General features: G+C 44.2%; 1 protein-coding gene and 1 long non-coding RNA gene across 3 annotated transcripts in view; one reads left to right on the forward strand and one right to left on the reverse strand.

Moving 5' to 3' along the window:
* Positions 1–6,083: 6,083 nt before the first annotated feature.
* Positions 6,084–21,893, forward strand: LOC109028210 (uncharacterized). The gene is made up of 3 exons (XR_002007234.4): positions 6,084–6,322; positions 9,939–10,122; positions 18,306–21,893. It is a non-coding gene; the product is annotated as an uncharacterized lncRNA (long non-coding RNA).
* Positions 9,690–22,216, reverse strand: part of FBP2 (fructose-bisphosphatase 2) — a 35,261-nt gene continuing 22,734 nt past the window's right edge. The window contains exons 5-7 of one of the 2 annotated variants that reach the window (XM_004048296.4): positions 18,186–18,323; positions 14,307–14,426; positions 9,690–10,102 (exon numbers count right to left, since the gene is read on the reverse strand). In XM_004048296.4, the coding sequence (XP_004048344.3) occupies positions 9,908–10,102; positions 14,307–14,426; positions 18,186–18,323 (453 nt within the window). In that variant the 3' untranslated portion in view covers positions 9,690–9,907. The remainder of the gene's footprint in view (positions 10,103–14,306; positions 14,427–18,185; positions 18,324–22,216) is intronic. The other variant, XM_055349980.2, reaches the window with a different exon arrangement.

A 22,216-nucleotide genomic window follows, 5' to 3' on the forward strand; every position in this document is an offset into this window, starting at 1 on the left:
CAATATTAATTTTTTCAGTTCATAAATATAGGATGTTTTTCTATTTATTTGTGTCACTTTCAATTTCTTTCATCCATGTGCTATAATTTTCAGTATACACATCTTTCACATCCTTCATAAAAATTACTCCCTAGTCTTTTACTTATATATTTGTTTTGATACTATTATAAATGGAATTATTTTATTATTTTTCAGGTAGCAGTTTGTTACTGGTGTATAGAAACAAGAATTATATTTTTATGCTAAATTTTGTAACTCTCAACTTTATTGAATGTGTTTATAAGCTTTAACTTTTTTTTTGGTGGAGTCCAAGATTTTCTCTATGTTAAGATTACACTGTCGGAAAACAGAGACAATCTTACCTCTTCCTTTCCTATTTGGATGCCTTTCATTTTTTTGCCTTGTATAATTACTCTGGCTAGTTGATTATATGTAATGTTTTCCGCATTTGTAACCTGACATCAAATCCATCTGTTGTAATACACTAATTGTTACTTTTCTAACTTGAAAACCTGGACTTTTTCACTACTCTCCCTTTCTGTTGGTCTGCTTCTTATTAAAAAAAAAAACCTATCAATGTAAACCAGGACAGATCATTATTTTTCTATAAAACAATTTCAAAGGCATTAAAAAATTTTTAATCTAACAATTTTAAACTTTGTATGTCAATGTTTAAACTGTGGTCTCGCAAAACAAATCCATTAACTTTAGTGGCAGAAATTATGCTAATTCCTACACTATCACTGGGTCTAGCCAAGAGTTGACCAAAGATGCTATTATTAGATATGCTTATTTATTACCTTGTTCTCACAGTTCTAGTGTAAGTCTTGAAAATCTAGAAAAAATTTGTAAAGATTATAGTTGCACAAACTCCCTCTCTCATGAGTCACAGTTAACCCAGAATATTACTTCTAAGTTATCATAAAGCCAACAAGTATGATATACTGTTTAAAAATAATCCTAATTTTATAAATATATTCTATAAATTAAACATGTAATCGATACTATTTATTGAATATCTCATAATTATATTTATTTACATAGAAACAAAGGAATCAAAAGCATCTCTTATGTAACATTTAAATGACTAAAAATACTTGATAGCATTGCTACATAAATGCTATGTAAAAGACAACAATAAAAATGTCATTCCCTACATTTGCTAAATATATTGAGACATTATTTTTAAAATATATCACTAATGGTTGGTTCAAGTGGGCAAAAATGATTCTAAGTATTTAATTGTGGAAAAATGTAGTACAGGGGATAGTATTCATGTGATGGATGGGTTTTAAATGGAGTCCAGGGATTAGCAGCAGCAGGAAGTTTTAATTACCAACAGGTGCAGAGTCTAGGATACAAGACAGAACTGTAGATAAGTCTGAATCTTTCCAGCATATCTAGGAGACATGGCTAACTCCACCTGTTCCCAGGCCTTACCTAGAAATTTAACAGCTCCAAGCCAGGTAAACAGAACAATTTTCCAAAGTCAAAGAATCAATTTATGACATTAAAGCACTTCTAAAATTTAACCTCTGACTTAAATTACACCAAATGGATAGATTTTGAAGATATTTTTATTCTACCAATGATTTTAACACCGTCTTTATTTTCCAAAGATTAGTGAAGTCACGTGAAATAAAAGGCATTAGAGCCTCTGTTTTTCTGACAAAATATTTAAGAGCTTTCATTTTCTGTTAAGCCGAGTACTTAGAGCTCCTTTATATATACATCACATACACAACACTTCTGGACAGGACACGATCTAGCAGTTGTAAGTTTTTCTTTCACATTTTATGAACCCTAACACAACTTCCACAGACCATCTAGGACATGATTGAACTTTGTGACTTGTCCTGTATTTCCCTCTGTTGTGATTAGTCATTCTACTTTAGGACAAGAATTTGCCATACAAGATCCTCTCTCACATAACATTTCTTTCCTTCATAATATTTCTTACTATAAATACATCTTCATATCCACAACTTTCTTTAGATCTCTTCCCTCTACTAATTTCTGATGCCCACTCAAACCAAAAAGGTCAGATAATGCAAGGCAAAACAGAGGAGAGCCTTAGATTTTGAGAGGGACCTGTCTGCTTAAAGTTCTTGGGGTTCCATGAGGAAAACAGAGGTTTCTCCTAAAATGGGTTTGTGGCACCTTCTGTTTTTCCTTCAGCAGTCTCAGGCTATCAGAAATTACCTTAGATCCTCTCATGTGGGCATCAAGAGTGGCAACAAGAAAGATTAGGGAAATAATCCAGACAACTGAGCAAAAAAAGAACTACTGTCCCTACTGTAAAGGTGGATAAACTGAGGCACCATGCAGTTTAAAAATTCATGTTCACAGAGAGTCAGGCTCCACAGCTCACTCTCTTAACCATCCTGTAATTTTGCCGACTCTATGCCCAGTCACGGATGCACCTGTATGGTAGCTCATGGCCCCCTTAGAGCTTAGAACCTGGGTTTCATTCCTGCTCTACAGCTATATAACTTAATAATTTTTCTCTGAATTTGTTGGATTCTAATCCTACATCTCAAATTTTATTATTACTGAGTCTTAAAGGAGGCTGTGATGTCCTTAGTCTTTAGAAATATTAAATCTATAAATAAAGGGCTATATGAGGTTAAACAGTATTCAAATTTCTATATGGTTTAAAACATTGAGGAAATGTATTGACAAACAAACTTAGGAAACTGCAACCAATCTACTCTGGACAAAAATTTAGATACTATCTCTTCAAAATAAGCTATCTAGTGGATTTACACACATTCTTCCATATATCAACAGTATTTCACACGCTCATAACCTTAAAAATAACTGAAAAGTGTCAGAATTATAGGCCTTACACATTTCTGTGGGCTTGAAAAATGATACAATACAGATTGTCTTTAACGCAGCTAAGAAAATGCATAAACTTCTAGAGTAATCAGTTTAAAAAAAAAAGAGTTCATACCAAAGGTATGATTAAAAGAGATTAAAAGAGAGCTCAACACTGCAGGTTCTTAAAGGCAAAAGTTAATAAAGCCTTGTTTTTGGTAGTGAATCTCTGCCTTGCAAGATTATACACATGATTCTCCCCCCTTCATTTGCCTCTTGCAAAAATGTGGTAATGAACCAGGTTTGCTCATGCAGATGATGATACTCTTCAAAATGGTTGCAGAGAAATAAAATGAAGGGAATATGGTTCACTTAATAATCTCATAAATTAGAACTTATTACCCCAGTGACTCTTACATAGCTCCAGACAAATATTTGAAAGAGATGAAATGGCCTTTTGCTACCAATATCTTATGTGATGCTTCACTTTTTGATTGCTTGGATAACTACTTACAACTCATTAGCCCATTTATGCCAGAGGTTGCAATTTTCTGAATTTTTGCATGAGTGAAAAATCAGACCTTGTCAATGACCTTGAGCAGTATAAGTAACTCCCACATGCTTAGCGTTCCAATAATGGAACACTAGGCCTAAGTGGGTTAACACAATAATGAAATCATAGCTATTCAACTAATTATACAACTTATTTGTTTACTCATCTCTAAAACATAGTAAGGGACCAGTTATTTTAAAAATACATCACAGTGACAAGTTTATTTTTCACTCAGTTTGGGCTTGTTGTTTAAGGTCATTGCTTGGCATAAAGGAAACAAAAAGAGGAGAAACAAGAATAGAAACATCAAATAGAAGCAGCAGCAGCAAAAGAAAATGAAGAGGAACAAGAAGAAAATACAGACTGGAAGAAAGGAAAAAGAACAGGTGCGTGAATTAGAAGGCCTATTATACCTTTTATCCCTTCCTCGATTCATGAAATTTGAGTTAAGTCCAAGAGTATCACAACAAAAAACAAGCAAAAAGATACACAAAGAGTCACCCCCTGAATTTCGTTAAGAATTAGACAATGCTGCCACTCATGCCTGGCTCAGGCGCCAGCAGGAGGGCACCCTCCAGAGATTGCAGGACAAGGGGGAAGACTCCTCCTTACCCTACATGCACCTCCACCGCTGCCACCAAGGCCCGCATTATAGCACCTTAAGGTTCGTCCCCACCCCAGGACAGGATGGGCCCGTGAGCGCTCCTACTCCCCTTCCCAGCCCGCAGACTTGCCGCTGCTACCAACGCTAGCACCGATGCCAGTACAACCGCTGTCGCCCTCAATGCACCAGCCCACCCTACAAGGCTCCTATCACTTGGCCCCCACGGGTGCCCTCCTACCACTCTGGTCAAGCTACAGTCTCTGTTGCTGCCACCAACCTCATGAGGCAAGCTGCAGAGCCACGCCATCTACAGGCTCCAGCATACCACAGGTGACTCCTCCTCCTCCTCCAGCCTGGCTGGGAGCAGCTGCGCAGGTAAAGCCAGAGAAACCTAGAACAGGATGCAGGGAGTGGAAGTGTTAGAGCTTCACCTTGTCACGCTGGCCACTGGGCGGCAGGGACCAGTTTCATTAAAGGCACTCACACCCACCCTCCAAAGTCCAGCCTCTCTTTCTGGCAAAAGCTGGCCAGGAACTGGGGCCTGGGCTGGGTGTGAGTGCCTTCACTGAAACCGGCTCCTGGCCAAGTCCAGCTGGCCAGGAATTGCTGGGCCCATCGGCACTGTGCTCTTCGGGGAGCCCGCGTAGGAGAAACTCAGACCCAGCCAGCCCTCTCCACCCAAGTGCTGGTTCCCATTCCTGACGCCTCCACCCACAGTGCCCTGTCCCCCTCCCTCCCCCGTGGTGCCCTCTATTCCCTGCCCGGTAGTCCCAGGTGGTCTCCACAACACAGAGCGTGCGTGAGGGCGCGGGCCAGGGAACCACAGTGGGTGTGAGAGCCCTGCGGTGCTCAAGATTGCATGAGCACGAAGAGATCACCCTCTAGAGTCTGGAGTCCGGGAAGAGGAGAACTCCATCCTCCCATGGAGGCCACCAGAAAGAGGAAGGAGGCCACAGCTGTTGCTGCCGCTGCTGCCTCTGCAGCCCACCAACCCCACTGGCAGTATAGCCCCCGATAGCACCCCTAACCTGTCCCCTGTAACCCTGGGATAGCACACCTAACAGCTGCAGGCAATGTAACCAATACCCCCCCAAACCATCCCAACTCCTCGGCCGCAGGCAGTGTTAGCACCCGATAGTGCCCGCCTGACCCAGCCACGGGTATTGCTGCACTAGACAGCGCCCCAAACCCGCCCCACCCTCACCCCGCCATGGGCAGTGCAGCTCCTGATAGCGCACCCCCAGTCACAGGCAGTGCAGCACCGGACCACGCCCTTAAACCATCCCCCACTGCCAGCATTGTAGCCCCAGATAACTCCACCCAACCCGCCCCTGCCACGGACAGTGCAGCAGAAGACAGCGCCCCTAAGCCATCCACCGCCACTGGCAGTACACGTTAGTGTACACAACCTGCCTCTCCCGACCACCCCTGCCACCTCGGGCAGTGTAGCCCCCCACTCCACCACCAGCAATGCAACCCCAGAGAGTGCCCCCAAACAGTCCAACGCCACAGGCAGTGTAGCCTTTGGCAGTGAGCCCCTATAGGACATCCAACCCTTACCCCCAGAAGAGGGCAGTGCAGCCCTGCATAACTCACCTACCCTACCACATTTCTACCACTGTGGCCGAGCTGCGGTCTCTGATGTCACCACCAACCGCAGCGAGGCGAGCCGCGGAGGCGCAAGCTCCGGCTCCAGCCTCCAGCATGCGGCGGTGCCTCTTCCTTCTGTCTTCCAGCCCGGCAGGAGAAGCTCTCGCTGCTAGCCTCCCTCCTACCGCTCCGTCACCACCACCACCAACAGGGAGGGAGTGCCCCAGGCTCCAGACTCCAGCGGGCGAAAAGTGACGGAGCCTTCCAGTTCTCTAAGCCGGGTACGTAGTAGCTCCCCACACCCACACATAAGTGCCAAAAATAACGCGCCGCTGCCTCAGCATGTTTATATACTGAGGTTACGAGACCCTGGACTACATGTTCTGATTGGATGAGAGAAAAAACCTCTAGGCCTACTCTGATTGGACTTTATTTTCATGCTGTGATTGGTTGTCTTAAGACTTGCTCTCATCCAATCAGAACATGCAGTCTAGGAACCGGCATGCGCATAACCTCAGGATATAAATCATGCTGAAGCAGGGTTACTTTTTTTTTTTTTTAGGTTTCCGTATGTTTCTATTGAGCTGCTCAGTGCCCGGCTTAGAAGACCAGGAAAAGGAGTCACAGGTCGTATGCTGGAGGCTTGAGCCGCGGCACCGTGGCGCGGCTCGCCTCGCTGCGGTTGGTGGTGGCGGTGGACATTGCAGCGCGGCTGGAGGGGTAGGAAGAAGAAGATAGTTTTGGGATAGATAGAGGTGGGTAAAGAGTGCGGTTAGTGCCAAAGGGAAAAAAGGATAGCGAGGAGGAGAAGGCGTTGCAAAAAGACGATGGGGAAAAGATGGTGGGGAAAAAAGTTTTTGGGTAGATGGAGGTGGAAAAACAGGGTGCAGAGCAGGAGGGAAGGAAGGTTTTGCAGAAAGACGGTGGGTAGAAAGTTTATGGGTGGATGAAGGGGGAAAAGAGGGTGGCAATTGGGAAGAGGAAAGAGTGGTGAGGGGGGGAAAACGGGCGAGCAGTAGGGAGAGAAGGTTTTGTGAAAAGACGGTGGGGAGAGAAGTTTTTGGGTAGAGGAGCAAAAGAAGATAGCAAGTGGGAGAAGGAAAAAGAGGGTAACCAGCAGGAGGAAGACAAGGTTTTGCGAAAAAACAGTGGCAGAAAAGAAAGATGGTGGAGAAAAGATGGTAGGTAAAAAGTGTTTGGGTAGATGGAGGAGGGAAAGAGGGTGACAAGGAGGAGGAGAAAAGAGGGTGGCGAGAGGGAGCAGGGAAAGAAGTTTGGGAAAAAGACGGGAAAATAGTTTGGAGTAGATGGAAGGCAAAAAAGAGGGTGGCAAGCAGGATAGGGGAGAGAAGAGAACGAGTGGGAAGCGGGGGCAGACTTTGTGAAAAGGTGGGGAAATTTTGGGGGGTAGATGGGGAAAAGAGGGAGGTGAGCAGGAGTGGGGAAAAGGCTTTGAGAAAAGATGGTGGGGAAATGTTTTTGGGTAGATGGAGAAGGGAAAGAGAGTGGCAAGGAGGAGCTGGGGGAAAGACGATGAGGAAAACAGTTTTTGGGTAGATAAAGGGGGAAAAGAGGGTGGTGAGCAGCAGTAGGGAAAAGGCTTTGGGAAAAGACAGGGGAAAATGTTTTTGCTTAGATGAAGGAGCAAAAGGGCGTGATGACAGCGGGAGGGGGAAAAAGAGGGTGGCCAGGGAGAAGGGGGAAAATACGGTGGGAAAAAAAATACGGTGGGAGAAAGTGTTTGGGTAGATGGATGGGGAAAAGCGTGGTGAGCGGGAGAGTAGAGAAGGCTTTGCGAAATGACGGTAGGGAGAAAACGGTGAAAAAGTTTGGGGTAGATGGAGGAAGAGAAAGGGTGGTGAGAGGGAGAGGGCCAAATGCGGTCAGGAAAAGAAGGTGGGGAAATGGTGGGGGACAAAGGTTTTGGGTAGATTTTTAAAAATAAGATTATTTGTATTTTCACTTTTGAGTAGTTTGAGTTCTTTAGATGTTTTGTGTATTAACCTCTTGCCTGATGCATAGTTTGCAAATACTTTCTTCCATTCTCTGGGTTCTGTCTTCATTATACTGATTGCTTCCTCTGCTTTGGAAAAGGCTTTAAGTTTAACGTAATTACATCTTTGCTTTTGTTGCTTGTGCTGTTGATGTCTATTTGAAAATTCCTTGTCCTAACCAATTTCATGAAGCATTTTATCCTATGTTTTCTTCTCTGGTAGTTTCATAGTTTCAGGTCCTGCATTTAAATCTTTGAGTAGATTTTTGTATATGGTAAGGTAATGGCCTAGATGTATTCTTGTACATGTGGGTGTTGGGTTTTCCTGGTACAGTTTATTGCAGAGATTGTCCTTCCCGAATGTGTGTTCCTGGGGCCTTTGTTAAAAATGAGTTGACCGTAAATGCGTGAATTTATTTCTGATTTCTCTATTCTGTTTCACTTGTCTATGTCTGTCTGTCTCATTCGTTCAGCTCTCTGTCTCTCCCCTGCCCCTTTTATTGATAGTACCATACTGTTCTGATAGTACCATGCTTACCATAGATTTGTAGTATATTTTGAAATCGGGTAGTGTGATGCCTCCAGCTTTTCTTTTTATTCCAGATTCTTTTGTCTATCTGAGGTATTTTGAACTTCCATGTGAATTTTAAGATTCATTTTCTATTTCAATGAAGAATGTCTTGTAGTTGAACACGGATTGCATTGATTCTGTAGATCGCATTGGGTGATATAGATATTTTAACATTCTTCTAGTGCATGGACATGGGATATCTTTCCATTTACTTGTGTCTGCTTTAATATCTTTCATCTATGTTTTATGAAGTTTTCATTTTGGGAAAAGAAGAAAATCTTTGTTCCTTTTTGAGAAGGTGAAAATTTTTTGGTTGTGTAATAAGATTTTGCTGCGTCTCCTAAAGCTGCCAAGCCATGCTAGACTGAGGAACGATGTTGCGTACAGAATGACACTCAAGTTAAAATGTGTCTGTGGGCTGTATGCCCCACCCTGCCCAAGCTAAAGTGGGAAAGGAGAGCCTTGCTTCCTCCAGGGCCTTGCCTGGTCCCACCCCTGACAGTGCCTTCCCCTAACCTAATGAATTACTGTAATAGATTTTTCCGTGTTGAATCATTCTTGAATTTCTAGGTTAAGCCTGACTTTCTCCTGATGCACCTTTGCTTTAAATACTTCTGGATTTGATTTGATTTGTCAATCTTTCATGAATGTCTTTCTTAGCCTCCAGGTCCATAGATATTCAGAGCAATTCTTCCTAAAACAAGATGAGATTTCAGATGCATAAGCCACCCCCTCCCCAGTCTTAACATAATTTGGACAAGTGACGAGTCATTTAACCAGTGTACACCAGTTAGTCCCTAGAATAGATTAAAACATTTCCCCAAAAACTGAAAATGCAAGGTTAAGAGGTTTAGAAAAGTAGTTAATTTCTAAATATTGACTCTGTTTCTGGCTTTAACAATAAGTGACCCCATTTTCCATTCAAACTGTGATTGGTCATCCAAGTTATAGACTCTTAAGATAGGCTCAATCAGAAATTTCAGAATTTAATTGCCATGAGATTTCTAATTCAAGTTTATCCAAAATAAGACACAAATACTCTTCTAAGATATTAAGTTGGAAATTTACATGTGTTTGAGGGAGGTAATCACTACAGGATAAGACACTAGGTTCAAATTTCAAGCCAATCAAGACAATTTTTATTTTTTATTTTTTTAGATGGAATCTCACTCTGTCACCCAAGCTGGAGTGCAATGGCGCGATCTCGGCTCACTGCAAGCTCTGCCTCCCGGGTTCACGCCATTCTCCTGCCTCAGCCTCCCGAGTAGCTGGGACTACAGGCGCCCGCCACCACGCCCGGCTAATTTTTGTATTTTTAATAGAGATGGGGTTTCACCGTGTTAGCCAGGATGGTCTCGATCTCCTGACCCCGTGATCCGCTGGCCTCGGCCTCCCAAAGTGCTGGGATTACAGGCATGAGCCACTGCACCCAGCTGACGAATTCTTAACTAATCTATGTACTCTTTGCCCACAAGCATGCAGCCACCAATTATGTGGGTTGACAGAATTATAACCATATTTGCCACTGTTTCTGACAGAAGACAAGCCAAAGTCGCTCTTTCCACATGTGGGTTTTTATTTCTAGTCCTTCACATTGACCATAGAATCGCCTGTGGCTTCCAAACCTGTCGTAAGCAGTTTGTTGTTGCTCTTCTGTATGTGATTAAGTGGATTTACCTTTTGTATACTCATAGCTACCATCTCTGTTTATCATTCATTTAGGGTCCTTAGACAAGGTGCAAGACAAACAGAAGAGGGCATGTGGGGTCAAACTCGCTAGCTGCCTGCCTGATTTTTCTGCACACAGGTGAGATATTCCTGCACATCCTCTGGTGACCCCAGAATGAGGGGGACTCGCTGGTGAATTGCCTCGGGCTTCACGTCCAGTACAGGCTGGGTCCCCGTGGTCGCCAAGCCTCCTGCCTGCTCAATGATGTAGGCCACGGGATTGCATTCATACAGGAGCCGGAGCTGTGGAGGAACAGAGGCAGGTGAGTAAACTCTGCAAGTGGCCAAATGTCCCGAGCCATGCCCCTAAAGCTGGGGGAGGAGTTTGTACTGCGGCGCTTCCATCTGGCTAGCATGAGTGCACCATGCACCTCGCAAGAGTGGGCCCGAGCTTTAGAGCCTACAGCAGGCCAGATGCATCAGATGGCACTCATCCAGAAGCCTTGGGGGCCCCTCTGGCCAGGTGACTGAGCCATGTATCTTCCCATCTTGTGATCCTTGTGCTTATGAGAGGCCTGCCTCTTGACTTGGAGATATGAGATCTAGGCATCTATTTCTTGGTTCAACAAGCAGCGAACTGATGCTGCAGGCCTGGGTGGAAGCCTTTATATGTGAGACCTCAAGGCTGGTAAAGAGTCAAGCTTGGATGGGACAGTAAGGTCACCTTGACCATGCCGGCTTGTCTCTCTGGGGACAGCCACAGTGGCTGGGATTGTGTGGAGGAACTCCACATCTTAAGCTTTGACTTTTCTAACTAGTTTGCCGGTGTTTCAATGGTCTTGTCTTTCGACCCTTAGACTAAGTGAAATCCCATCGTTTGCACTCCCATAGCATCCTGTACTTCCCCTCTGGTACCACTCATCACACTGAGGCCTCTTTAATGCCTGGCTTCCTCTCTAGGCTGCTGTCCATCCTAGCTGGTCACTGTACTATCTGTATTCTCAGTAGTGCCGACACAGAGAAAGTGTTGGCTCCAGCCTGTAATCCCAGGATTTTGGGAGGCCGAGGCAAAATGATCGCTTGAGTCCAGGAATTTGAGACCCCATTTGAGATAGTGAGACCCCATCTCTACAAAAAATTTAAAAATTAACCAGGTGTGGTAGCGCACACCTGTGATCCCAGCTATTCAGGAAGCTGAAGTGGGAGGATCAACTGAGCCCCGGAGTTCAAGGCTGCAGTGAGCTGTGATCGTGCTACTGCCCTCCAGTCTAGGTGACAGAGCAAGAGCCTGTCTCAAAAACGAAGAAAGTGTCCAAGCAAGGCCACTGTGTTTCCTGCACGAGGGGTCCCAGTCGAGGGCAGAAACTGGGTTGAAATCAGCCTGTGTCCTGCTTGCCAGTCTCTGCACAAGACCCAGGGCTGCTGTTCAGAGGAAGGAAGGCCTTCTCTAACCCTCCTGCAGGCACGTGAGAACTGGCAGGAGGCTGCCTGTGTCCTGTGAGTACGCAGTGAATTGAAATGAATGGGGTTGGATTGAATGGACTTTCTAGGTCTATTTCTGTGATGATGTCATGACGCCCCCAGCGTGACTCACGACACACACCCCCATCACCTTAGATTCAGGGTGTCATTCTGGCCGAGGCCCTGCTGCTGTGCATGACTCAGTATCATCTTCTCCTTTCTCCCCATCAGTGCAACCTGTGTAACTTCCCAAAAGTTCATTCTCCATTATCACCTTACGAAATGGTTGACCCAGCTATGTGCAGCCTTTCCTTGCCATTCTTTTCTTCCAGTCCGTTTTGGTGATATGTTTAAACTACTTTGAGAAAGAGTCATATATTATGGTAATTTTTTTCTATTTTTCTATTATATATTTATATGTTATTATATATTATATCATATATATTTACATGTTATATATATACAATGTTATTATATATTTTTTGTGTTGTATATATTATATATATTAAGGAGAGGAACACGATACCTTTGGTCTAGGCTGGAGATCCAGGCATTCGAGAGAAAGTAGGTGAAGACTCCATGGGGGTATTTACTGCCATTTTGGTCAGACAGTGTAAGATGCCCTCACCCTAGACCTCTGGCTCTTAAAGTAGTGGGTGCCCAGAAGGGTGTAAAAAAGCTGTGCTGCATGCGGGCTGTCTGGGGGCAGATAGTTCTGTCCCTCATTACCCACAGGAGGGACACTGGAGGCCATGCTGTCCAGTACAGTCTAGCCAAGGAGACTCTCACCTTGACAGCTTATAGCGCTCAGCATTTTTTCTCCCCTTTTATGTGGGGGATTTGGGGTATCAGATAATAAAGTCTCAGAATGTAATCAATTACCCTGTTGAGTCAACTACTTTAACCAAAAAAAGCTCAGCATTAGTACATAATGTGCTTGTCTTGCAGCCAAGTTACTTTTGCTCTGACCTCAGATGCCCCTGTTGTAGGAAATTTAATACCAAAATGCCTAGGGCTTCATGGCACCTTGGCCTGCAGGCCATGTGACATGTGACCTGTAATTTTTTTTTTTTTTTTTTTTTTTGAGATGGAGTCTCACTCTGTCACCCAGGCTGGAGTGCAGTGGCGCGATCTCGGCTCACTGCATGCTCCGCCTCCCAGGTTCACGCCATTCTCCTGCCTCAGCCTCCCGAGTAGCTGGAACTACAGGCACATGCCACCACGCCTGGCTAATTATTTTTTGTATTTTTAGTACAGACGGGGTTTCACTGTGTTAGCCAGGATGGTCTCGATCTTCTGACCTCGTGATCCACCCGCCTTGGCCTCCCAAAGTGCTAGGATTACAGGCGTGAGCCACCGCACCCGGCCATGACCTGTACTTTCTCTGCAATTAAATCTACACAGCTATACAGATGCAGACACACACAGGATAGGAGTGTGCACATGCACACACAGACACACACACACACAGAGACGTCGGCACAGGGACCATGACAGCAGAAACGCGGAGATTAGGATCCAACAGCACTTTCAGTATGGGTGGTGGTTATGCGCAGCAAACGCAGATCTATCTATGGAGTGACATGTGCTTACAGGACATGAGTATGTGATCCCATGTGGGTATTTTCTGACTCATTTACGATCATTTGAATAATTAGTAATAACTGATCTTTATGTTCTCCCCAATGTAACTGAGTAAGTGACCAGAGTGGTTCTAAGAATTTCCATGTCTTCGCCGGGCGCAGTGACTCATGCCTGTAATCCCAGCACTTTGGGAGGCCGAGGCGGGCGGATCACGAGGTCAGGAGATCGAGACCATCCTGGCTAACACGGTGAAACCCCATCTCTACTAAAAATACAAAAAATTAGCCAGGCGTGGTGGCGGGCGCCTGTAGTCCCAGCTACTCTGAGGCTGAGGCAGGAGAATGGTGTGAACCTGGGAGGCGGAGCTTGCAGTGAGCCGAGATGGTGCCACTGCACTCCAGCCTGCGCGACAGAGCAAGACTCCATCTCAAAAATAAAATAAAATAAAATAAAGAATGTCCATTGTCCATGTCTTCTACTTGCCTCACTTAGTCCTCCATGGTGCTTAGCTTTCCTTCAGCACCACTTCTGCAGGTGTACCAGTGTTCTTAGTTCAGTGGGTGAATACACCTGGGCTAAGCACTCACATGAAGAGAAACACCTGATACACCAACCTATTAAAATCTCTCTGGCTTCATGTGCTGTGTTAGATCTCTCAGCGTGGCTTTGATTCTTAGCATTCGAATAATTCAAATCTCAAGGTGACTCTGAGAGACAGAAAAATGTGTCGCTGGTTGTTGGTGTGTCAGAGAAAACAGAGGCCTTTATTTGATTTGACTACTTACCTACGATTTCTGTGATTGGCTAAAATTCAGATGCATTTTTATGGGAGGTTCTCTGCAAGATAGCTGGATCATAAGGTTCTCACTTGATAATACAAGTATTTTAAGTTTTGCATCATTAAGTTGCAATTAGACCTTCCAGGAACTACCTTTCCAGATATATTGGCTGAGTTCTGAGTAGAAGTTCTTATTCTGGGGTTTGGAAATTCTCTAGGGGATACTTGGGCGGACTTCAGGGCATCAGTGAACTCCCTCAACATGTAATGTGTATGTAATGTGTACGTTTACATGCATTTGTTCTGGGAAGTGTGTTGATAAGTTTTATTAGGCTCCCTATAGGGACCATGATCCCAAATCAGCTGGTGCTGAAGCTGAAAGTCAGATGCAGCCTGTGGAAAGTGAGACACACAGCTGGCTCATGGTGAACGGTGGGTGTGAGGCCGGAGGGGGTAAGACCAGTGAGAATCACCAGTCACATAACGTCAGCCTGTCGCCTTCTTCTTCAAACCTCCCACAGCCTGGAGACTCACTCAAGGGAAACAGAGTTCATTTTTCGTCCCCTGCCCATCCCCACACAGACATGCCATGAAGCAGTGCAGTAGCCAAACAGCAGGCGTGACGGGAGGGAGCTCCCCCACCTCCCTGACCGGTTGCACAGCCAGTAGACAAAGGAGAATTACCTTGCCCTTAGGGCTCTTCTGGTTGGCTGGGTACAGGAAGATTCCTCCATAGACCAGGGTGCGGTGCACGTCAGCCACCATGGAGCCCACATACCTGGCCCCATAAGGAGCACTGCCATCCTAGAAGATAGAAAGCGAAGAGACAAGATCCAGTGGCTTTCAGGATTAGCCAGCACCTGCTTGTGGTCACAAGTCCAGTTGGTGTGACCTCTGCCTTCTTGAACCCCTATCCTCCACCCACTAGTGTAGGAATTGAAAAGATATAATTGTGCATTTCATTCATTATGAGCTCCTCAAACCTTATCATGTGACTGGACTTACCAAATGCAGGACTGCTTAAAGTATGAGACAATATCCTGCAGCAATCTTAAAAGAGCCGCTAAACAAACAGAAAGAAAAAGGAAGTCACCCATCCCACATGCAGTGCCACCTATAGGCTCAAAATAAAGGGGTGGAAGCCAAACATAGAAAGCAGAAAAAAGCAGGGGCTGCAATCCTAATTTCAGACAAAATAGACTTTAAACCAATAAAGTTCAAAAAGGACATTACATAATGGTAAAGGGCTCAATTCAACAAAAAGACTTAACTATCCTAAATAATATGCACCTAACACGGGCACCCAGATTCATAAAGCAAGTCCTTAGAGACCTTCAAAGAGACTTAGACACCCCCCCACAATAATAGTGGCAGACTTCAACACCTCACTGACAGTAATCACTGAAGCAGAAAATTAACGAAGATACTCAAGACCTCGAATCAACACTAGACCAAATGGATCTGTTAGACATCTATAGAACTCTCCACCCAAAACCAGAAAAATATACATTCTTCTCATCACACACAGCACATACAGTAAAATTGAACACACAATCAGACATAAAACAATCCTCAGCAAATGCAAAAGAACTGAACTCATTCCAACCACAGCCATCTCATTACTGGGTATATACCGAAAGGAATAGAAATCATGCTATTGTAAAGACACATGCACATGTATGTTCACTGCAACACTATTCACAATAGCAAAGATATGGAATCAACCTAAATGCCCATCAGTGGTAGACTGGATAAAGAAATGTGCTACATATACACAATGGAATACTATGCAGCCATAAAGAAGAATGAGATCATGTTTTTGCAGGAACATGGGTGGAGCTGAAGGCCTAATTATCTTAAGTAAACTAACACAGAAATAGGAAACCAAATGCTACATGTTCTCACTTACAAGTAGGAGCTAAATGATGAGAACACATGGACACAAAGAGGGAAACAACAGACACTGGGGCCTACTTGAGGGTGGAGGGAGGGAGGAGGGGGAGGAGCAGAAAAGATAAGTATTGGATACCAGGTTTAGTACCTGGGAGACAAAACAATCTGTACAGCAAACCCCCATGACAGGAGTTTACTTATATAACCTGCACAACTACCCCTGAATCTAAAATAAAAGTGTAGAAAATAAAATTACACCTGCACCATAGGAATATGTTATAGTGTTCTGAACCACTGTAGGATGAATATATTTAATAATATATGACATATTTTCAAAAAGCTAGGAGGAGGATATGAATGTTCCCAACACAAAGAAATAATAAATGTCTGAGATGATGGATTTCCTAATTATACTGATCTGATCACTGTATAGTATATATAATGAAACATCACTATGTATCCCATAAATATGTACAACTATTATATGTCAATTAAAAATAAAACAATGGGTCTGGCATGGTGGTTCACGCCTGTAATCCCAGCATTTTGGGAGGCTAAGGCAGGTGGATCACCTGTGGTCAGGCGTTCAAGACCAGCCTGACCAACATGGTGAAATCCCATCTCTACTAAAAATACAAAATATTAGCTGGGCATGGTGGCGGGAGCCTGTAATCCCAGCTACTCAGGAGGCTGAGGCAGGAGAATCGCTTGAACCAGGGAGGCGGAGGTTGCAGTGAGCTAAGATTGTGCCACTCCAGCCTGGAGACAGAGCAAGACTCCACCTCAAAAAAAAAAAAGATGTTCACAGTGGGGTTTTTGAGGGTGCAGTATCTTACATATGAATTTTGTTTACATTTTCTTATATTTTTTGTTGTCTTAATGTGATGTGTTACACAGGAACACAATTTTTATATTTGGGGAAAACATTAAGTCATAAAATCAAAACATTTAAATACAGAAAGAATCTTTCAGCAGACACACAGTGAACTATCAGGAACTAGAGATGGAACCCATATTCCTAAGCTCCTAGTTTTTTAGCCCAGAAGGACTTGACATAACAGAGACAGGTGTTTCTACTCTAACTTACCTTTGCTCTATAAAGAAAAGCTACAAGAAATCTCTCAGTTAAAGATACAGATAGATAGATGATAGATAGATAGAAAATAGATACATAGATGATAGATAGGTGAGAGTGAGGGAGGGAGCGAGGGCAGGAGGGAGGGATAACTATAGATGCTCGTAACTTGGGGGAGGAGAGCAAGGGCCTCTGAAGGTGTAGGATACAATTTGCCCTTGACTAATTACACCCATTCATTTTTACAACATTGGGGAGAAACATCCTTGGCCCACATCTGCTTATTTTGAGAGTGTTCTGAGAAAGCCACAGTTTTAGCAGGAAAAGCCCAGGAAAGTTCACCATAGAGTTCTTCTCCACCACATGAATGCTCCTGCTTAATCTTCTTATCAAACAATGGCAATTTTGCAAGAGTTTTGATGGAAAATCACTATAATCCTGATTTAGCTCTTTTTGACTTCTTTTTGTTTCCTAATCTTAAAAAACCTTTAAAGGGCACTGTTGGGAACAGGCCCCTCAAAACCTGGCCATAAACTGGCCCCAAAACTGGCCATAAACAAAGTCTCTGCAGCACTGTGACATGTTCATGATGGTCTTAATGCCCACGCTGGAAGGTTGTGGGTTTACCGGAATGAGGGCAAGGAACACCTGGCCCACCCAGGGTGGAAAACCGCTTAAAGGCATTCTTAAGCCACAAACAATCGCACGAGTGATCTGTGCCTTAAGGACATGCTCCTGCTGCAGTTAACTAGCCCAACCTATTCCTTTAATTTGGCCCATCCCTTCCTTTCCCATAAGGCATACTTTTAGTTAATCGAATATCTATAGAAACAATGCTAATGACTGGCTTGCTGTTAATAAACACGTGGGTAAATCTGTTTGGGGCTCTCAACTCTGAAGGCTGTGAGACCCCTGATTTCCCACTTCAACCTCTATATTTCTGTGTGTGTGTCTTTAATTCCTCTAGCTCTGCTGGGTTAGGGTCTCCCCCACCAAGCTGGTCTTGGCAGGGCACCCATTTTTCTTCAGCAAATAACATTAAAAAGACTGCCTTAAGATTAAATTCCCAGTATCTCAGTTCATTACAGATGGATTAAAGGGTTGGTATGAAGCCTTACAAAAGCATCTGAACTTGATGGAACTTATGTTGAGAAATAAAGTTTATATTTTATGTTTCTAATCTCTTTTAATTTCATTTTTCCATGAACTTTTTGAAGGCCTCTCATATAATTATTTATTCTAAAAGCAAATGCAACTGAGTGAGTCTATAGGTTGGAGCTTAGATTAAACAAATGACTTCAGAGAGGATCTGGCCTGAGCTCTGAATTTTGTAAATGTGATCCCTGCCTTCTTTATAAAGAATTTATCCTGGAAAAACTCAAATGTAAAGATAAGTACTACCTTTAGAAGGTAAATTTTAGCTATATACGATACTGAATGCTTATGAAGAAAGGCAGAGTCCATCATCTTCATACTGACCACAGCCATAAACAGTGGCACCAACCTCTTTCAGCAAAGCCCCTGAAGCCACCACCCAAACAGGACCCCATGGGGACAGCATTCTCTCTGCCACCCACCTGGCTTTCTTCACTCACCTCAGGGAATTTCTTTTTCTGCACATATTCAGTGGTGGCCACATCAAAATACTTGGCATAGCCCTCATTCAGGCTGTAAATCTTTCCTTTCTTCTTAATCTTGACATCTTTTTCCACCAGGACAAATTCACCAAGAGCCTAGCAACGTGAAGAGAGATGCCAGGAAGAAGAGAGAAGCCAGGAAACAGAAGCCAACCACACGATCCCCACATCAGAGCAGGAGAAGATGGGGGCCTGCTGGCAGAGCTGGGGCTTGGCTGTGGTCACTCTGAGCCTGCTCTTTGGTGTTTTCATGAGTGGTGGGAAGAATAGGGACCATATGGAGCCCACACAGGAAGCTCTAGCAGTAACACAGCAAGCAGGAAGACAATTCTAAGGAAGCGGCCCATAGTCTTGTTTCTTTTCCTTTGCATCTTCCACTGTCAGTGAGGCTCCTCATTTATGGTGAACCCAACTGTGTGTATCTCCCAAGTTCTCACCCCCAGATTAATGTTTTCAGGAAGATAGGCCATCAACAGTGAGAGGAAGAAGTTACATTGTTGTATGAGGGATGCATTTTAACCATTAATTTGTGGTACAAGCTGGGCGCAGTGGCTTACGCATGTAATCCCAGCACTTTGGGAGGCCGAGGCAGGTGGATCATGAGGTCAGGAGATCGAGACCATCCTGGCTAACATGGTGAGACCCCGTCTTTACTAAATATACAAAAAATTGGCCGGGCATGGTGGTGGGCACCTGTAGTCCCAGCTACTCGGGGGGCTGAGGCAGGAGAATGGTGTGAACCCGGGAGGCGGAGCTTGCAGTGAGCCGAGATCGCGCCACTGCACTCCAGCCTGGATGACAGAGCAAGACTCCATCTCAAAAAAAAAAAAAATGTGTGGTACAGTTATTTTGTTTATGTTAGTGATTCAATCATAGAAACTATTCAGTTTCTGGTATCCCACTCTTACCTGGAGAAAAGAGGAAGCCGCTTTCATCAGACACTGTGTTCACCCAGCATAAGGAAAAAGTTGGTAAAATCTAAAGGAATCCTCAGACATATTAATAAAAGTGTGCCCAGTCCCTCTCCACAACCCGTGTAGCCACTGTGGTCAGTACCTGCAGGGCATCTCTCAAATACCCCTATGTCTAGTTCTGGTGATATCATTCACTAAAAATGGGATCAGCTTGTGGCAGATACCACCTTAAATGCTCATGTCTGTCTAAGTCACTAGGAGGAAAACCAGAGCCTGGAAACCAGATCCATTTTGATGAATGTCCAAGATTTTGGGAGTGAAAAACTCCAAAATGACAGCTCACAGTTGGCAGCTACGCCAGAAGGTTCCCAAGGAACATCAGAGGTATTCCTGGAATATAAAGAGGCAAGGCCACAGAATGACTCCACATAGCAGAGGTGTTGCTACGAGAGGTAACACTGTCCATGTCAGAAACAAGTCAGTGCCAAGGAGACTCAATAACAAAAACAACTAAACAATCCTTTCCTGCCTAACATGAGTGACAACTGCTTCTATATAAGTGACTTCAATCTCTCTGCCTCCTAGATAAAAATGATTAAGGTAACTAGTCATTAATTGCACCCACTTCCAGACAATATCCAATCCAGACTGACCCTCTCTTCCTCAAATCCTCTTTAGAATCACCAAGCAAAACCCCAAGTCCTATAAGCCCATCTCAACTCCCTCCTTATGCAACACCCCATGGTTCCTCTGCAGTGCCTGCTAAATCTAACTTCGGGTTATTACAGGTGCACGAGTGATGGTCTTTGACTCATGACCTTTAACTTGCTGTGGGTGTCTGTTGCTTTGGAGCAGCCCAGCGCTGATTTCTACTTCTGAAAAGTGCCCTGACTTGCTTTGAATTGGATGCCAGTCTAGGAAGATTCATATCTGGGTCTCTTGTAGGCCAAGGTCAGGCATGTACCTTAACTTGAAAATGAGATACGCCTCCCTAGGATTTGAAACCTGAGTGAGAGGCGCAGCGCTGGGGGTGGTGTCCAGGCCAGACCAGCCATGTTGCGAGACCACTGCCGTGCTTCCTGCTTCCTGGTCCTCTAGTCCTGCCCGTTCCTAGCCAGGGTCCTCAGCTTTCCCATCAATGCAGTAACTCCTTTCACTTAATTGAGCCGGGGTCAATTTTGCTGTTGCTTTCCAGCAAAGAGGATGGAGATGCACAACTGTCATCTGAACAGTGGCACTCACTCACCACCTGAACAGAGGCGCTCATTCTGCATCAGGGCGGGTGAAAACGCCTTACGTTGATCCACTCCTGGGGCTGGGGCCGGGACTCTCAGGCCCTGGGAATATTGTTTCCACAATTTTATTAACCTGGAAAATGTGTTCCTTTGTTCTGATTGTGTGGTCACCAACAACAGCTGATTTTTAATATGGGCTCTCATACACTCTGTTACCGATTATCAGACACCAGATCCTGGTCACAAGAAACAACAGCTCCCATTTGTAAGTGAATGCCTTGACATTGAGCTTTACCCACAATGGAGAGTTGGTTAACAGGAGGTGGTCTCTCTGTGCCTGAACAATATGTGTGTTCTGACAAAATCAAATCACCAGCCCTGCAAACCCACAGACCTCACAGGCTCAGTTTGACCCACCAGGGAATGCTGCCTCCATAAGCTACTGGCTGCCTTCCATGGCATTTCTATCTGTGACAACTGCCACAAGCTACCTCCGCTGGATGTCAAACAGGCACTAAGCTTTGTGCACTGGGTCTTTGCTCAAATGTCCTTTTTAGTAGGGAGATGTGATCCAAAGGGGTTTCAGGCTAATACATAGAGATCCGGAAAGATGCTATGGTTCATCTCTTCCTTCTGTCATGTTGACAAGCTCTGGTGCCCACCTATGTCCAGACTGGGCCCTGTTGTCATGACTGAGGGCAGAAAACAGAGGCTCTGTCTGTGCCTGGGAATCTTTGAGTTGGGTCCCTGAGTCAAAGCATCTCCCATCACCTTTAGAACTGCTCAGAATGTTCATGGAGATATTTTGCTTGTACTCAAGAGCAGTTGTGTTGGAAATTTAGTGTGGTAGAGTAATTCAAGCACAGACTGCTGGAGCGTGACTCCTGACACCAGTCACTAGCTTGACCTTGCGCAAGTTACTCACTCTCTCTACGCCTCACTTTCCCCATCTGAAAAATGGGAATAATAGGACATATCTCATAGGGCCACTGTGACATTTAAATGCATTAATAGATGTAAATTTCATAGGACAGGTACTTTACATTCCTACCACTTACGAAGAATTATCTAACTCTTAGCTGTTATTCTACAACAACTTTAGAAAGGGTGTTTTATTGTCTGAGGGTAATATTTGTAAGCCATAGAATTTCTCAGGGTTTGCCAGCTTCTTTGAACATAAAGGGAAATTGGGGCATTAGCAAACTGACACAGCAATGGGTCTTGGTCTAATGGGCATACAGGTGAAAAGATTCTATTTGAAAAGTTTCTGGGTTTCCATACTGTAAACTGTTTTGTGAGTTAACTCCATGTCATTTTGAAATTTTGCAAACCCCTCTCTCCACACATGTGCACTAACACGTGAACTCCACAAGGGCTGTCGTGTGTTTGATCAATGCTCCATCTCCGCTGTCTGGAATGGTGCTTTGGGACACAGTAGATGCTCAATAAACAGCTGTAAATCAAAAACTTAAATACTTAACCTTTTGTCTAAGTGAACAAGAGGTTTTGACGTGTTCTTTGGTGGATATTATCTGAGTTTTCACAAGACCTCAGTATACTTGGCAAAGCATTTCACAATTCATGGGCAAGCCATCCAGCATTTAAAAGTGAAATTCATGGAGCATTCTACTGGATGGTGCTGCTCTAACGAACCCACGCTTCTGCTGGAAATTTGCAGCATTGTGATTCTTAAATCATGGTGTTCTCATAAGCCAAAGAGATTGAGTGCATTTTTGGAAAATGAGCTCCTTAAGGAGAGGGCCTGAGTTGATGCAACTGACTCTGCAGGACACTCCTCCCCCCGAGTGCCCTCACTGGGACAGAGGCCCTTCATGGTTTC

Source organism: Gorilla gorilla, chromosome 13 (assembly GCF_029281585.2).
Source record: "Gorilla gorilla gorilla isolate KB3781 chromosome 13, NHGRI_mGorGor1-v2.1_pri, whole genome shotgun sequence".
NCBI lineage: Eukaryota > Metazoa > Chordata > Mammalia > Primates > Hominidae > Gorilla > Gorilla gorilla.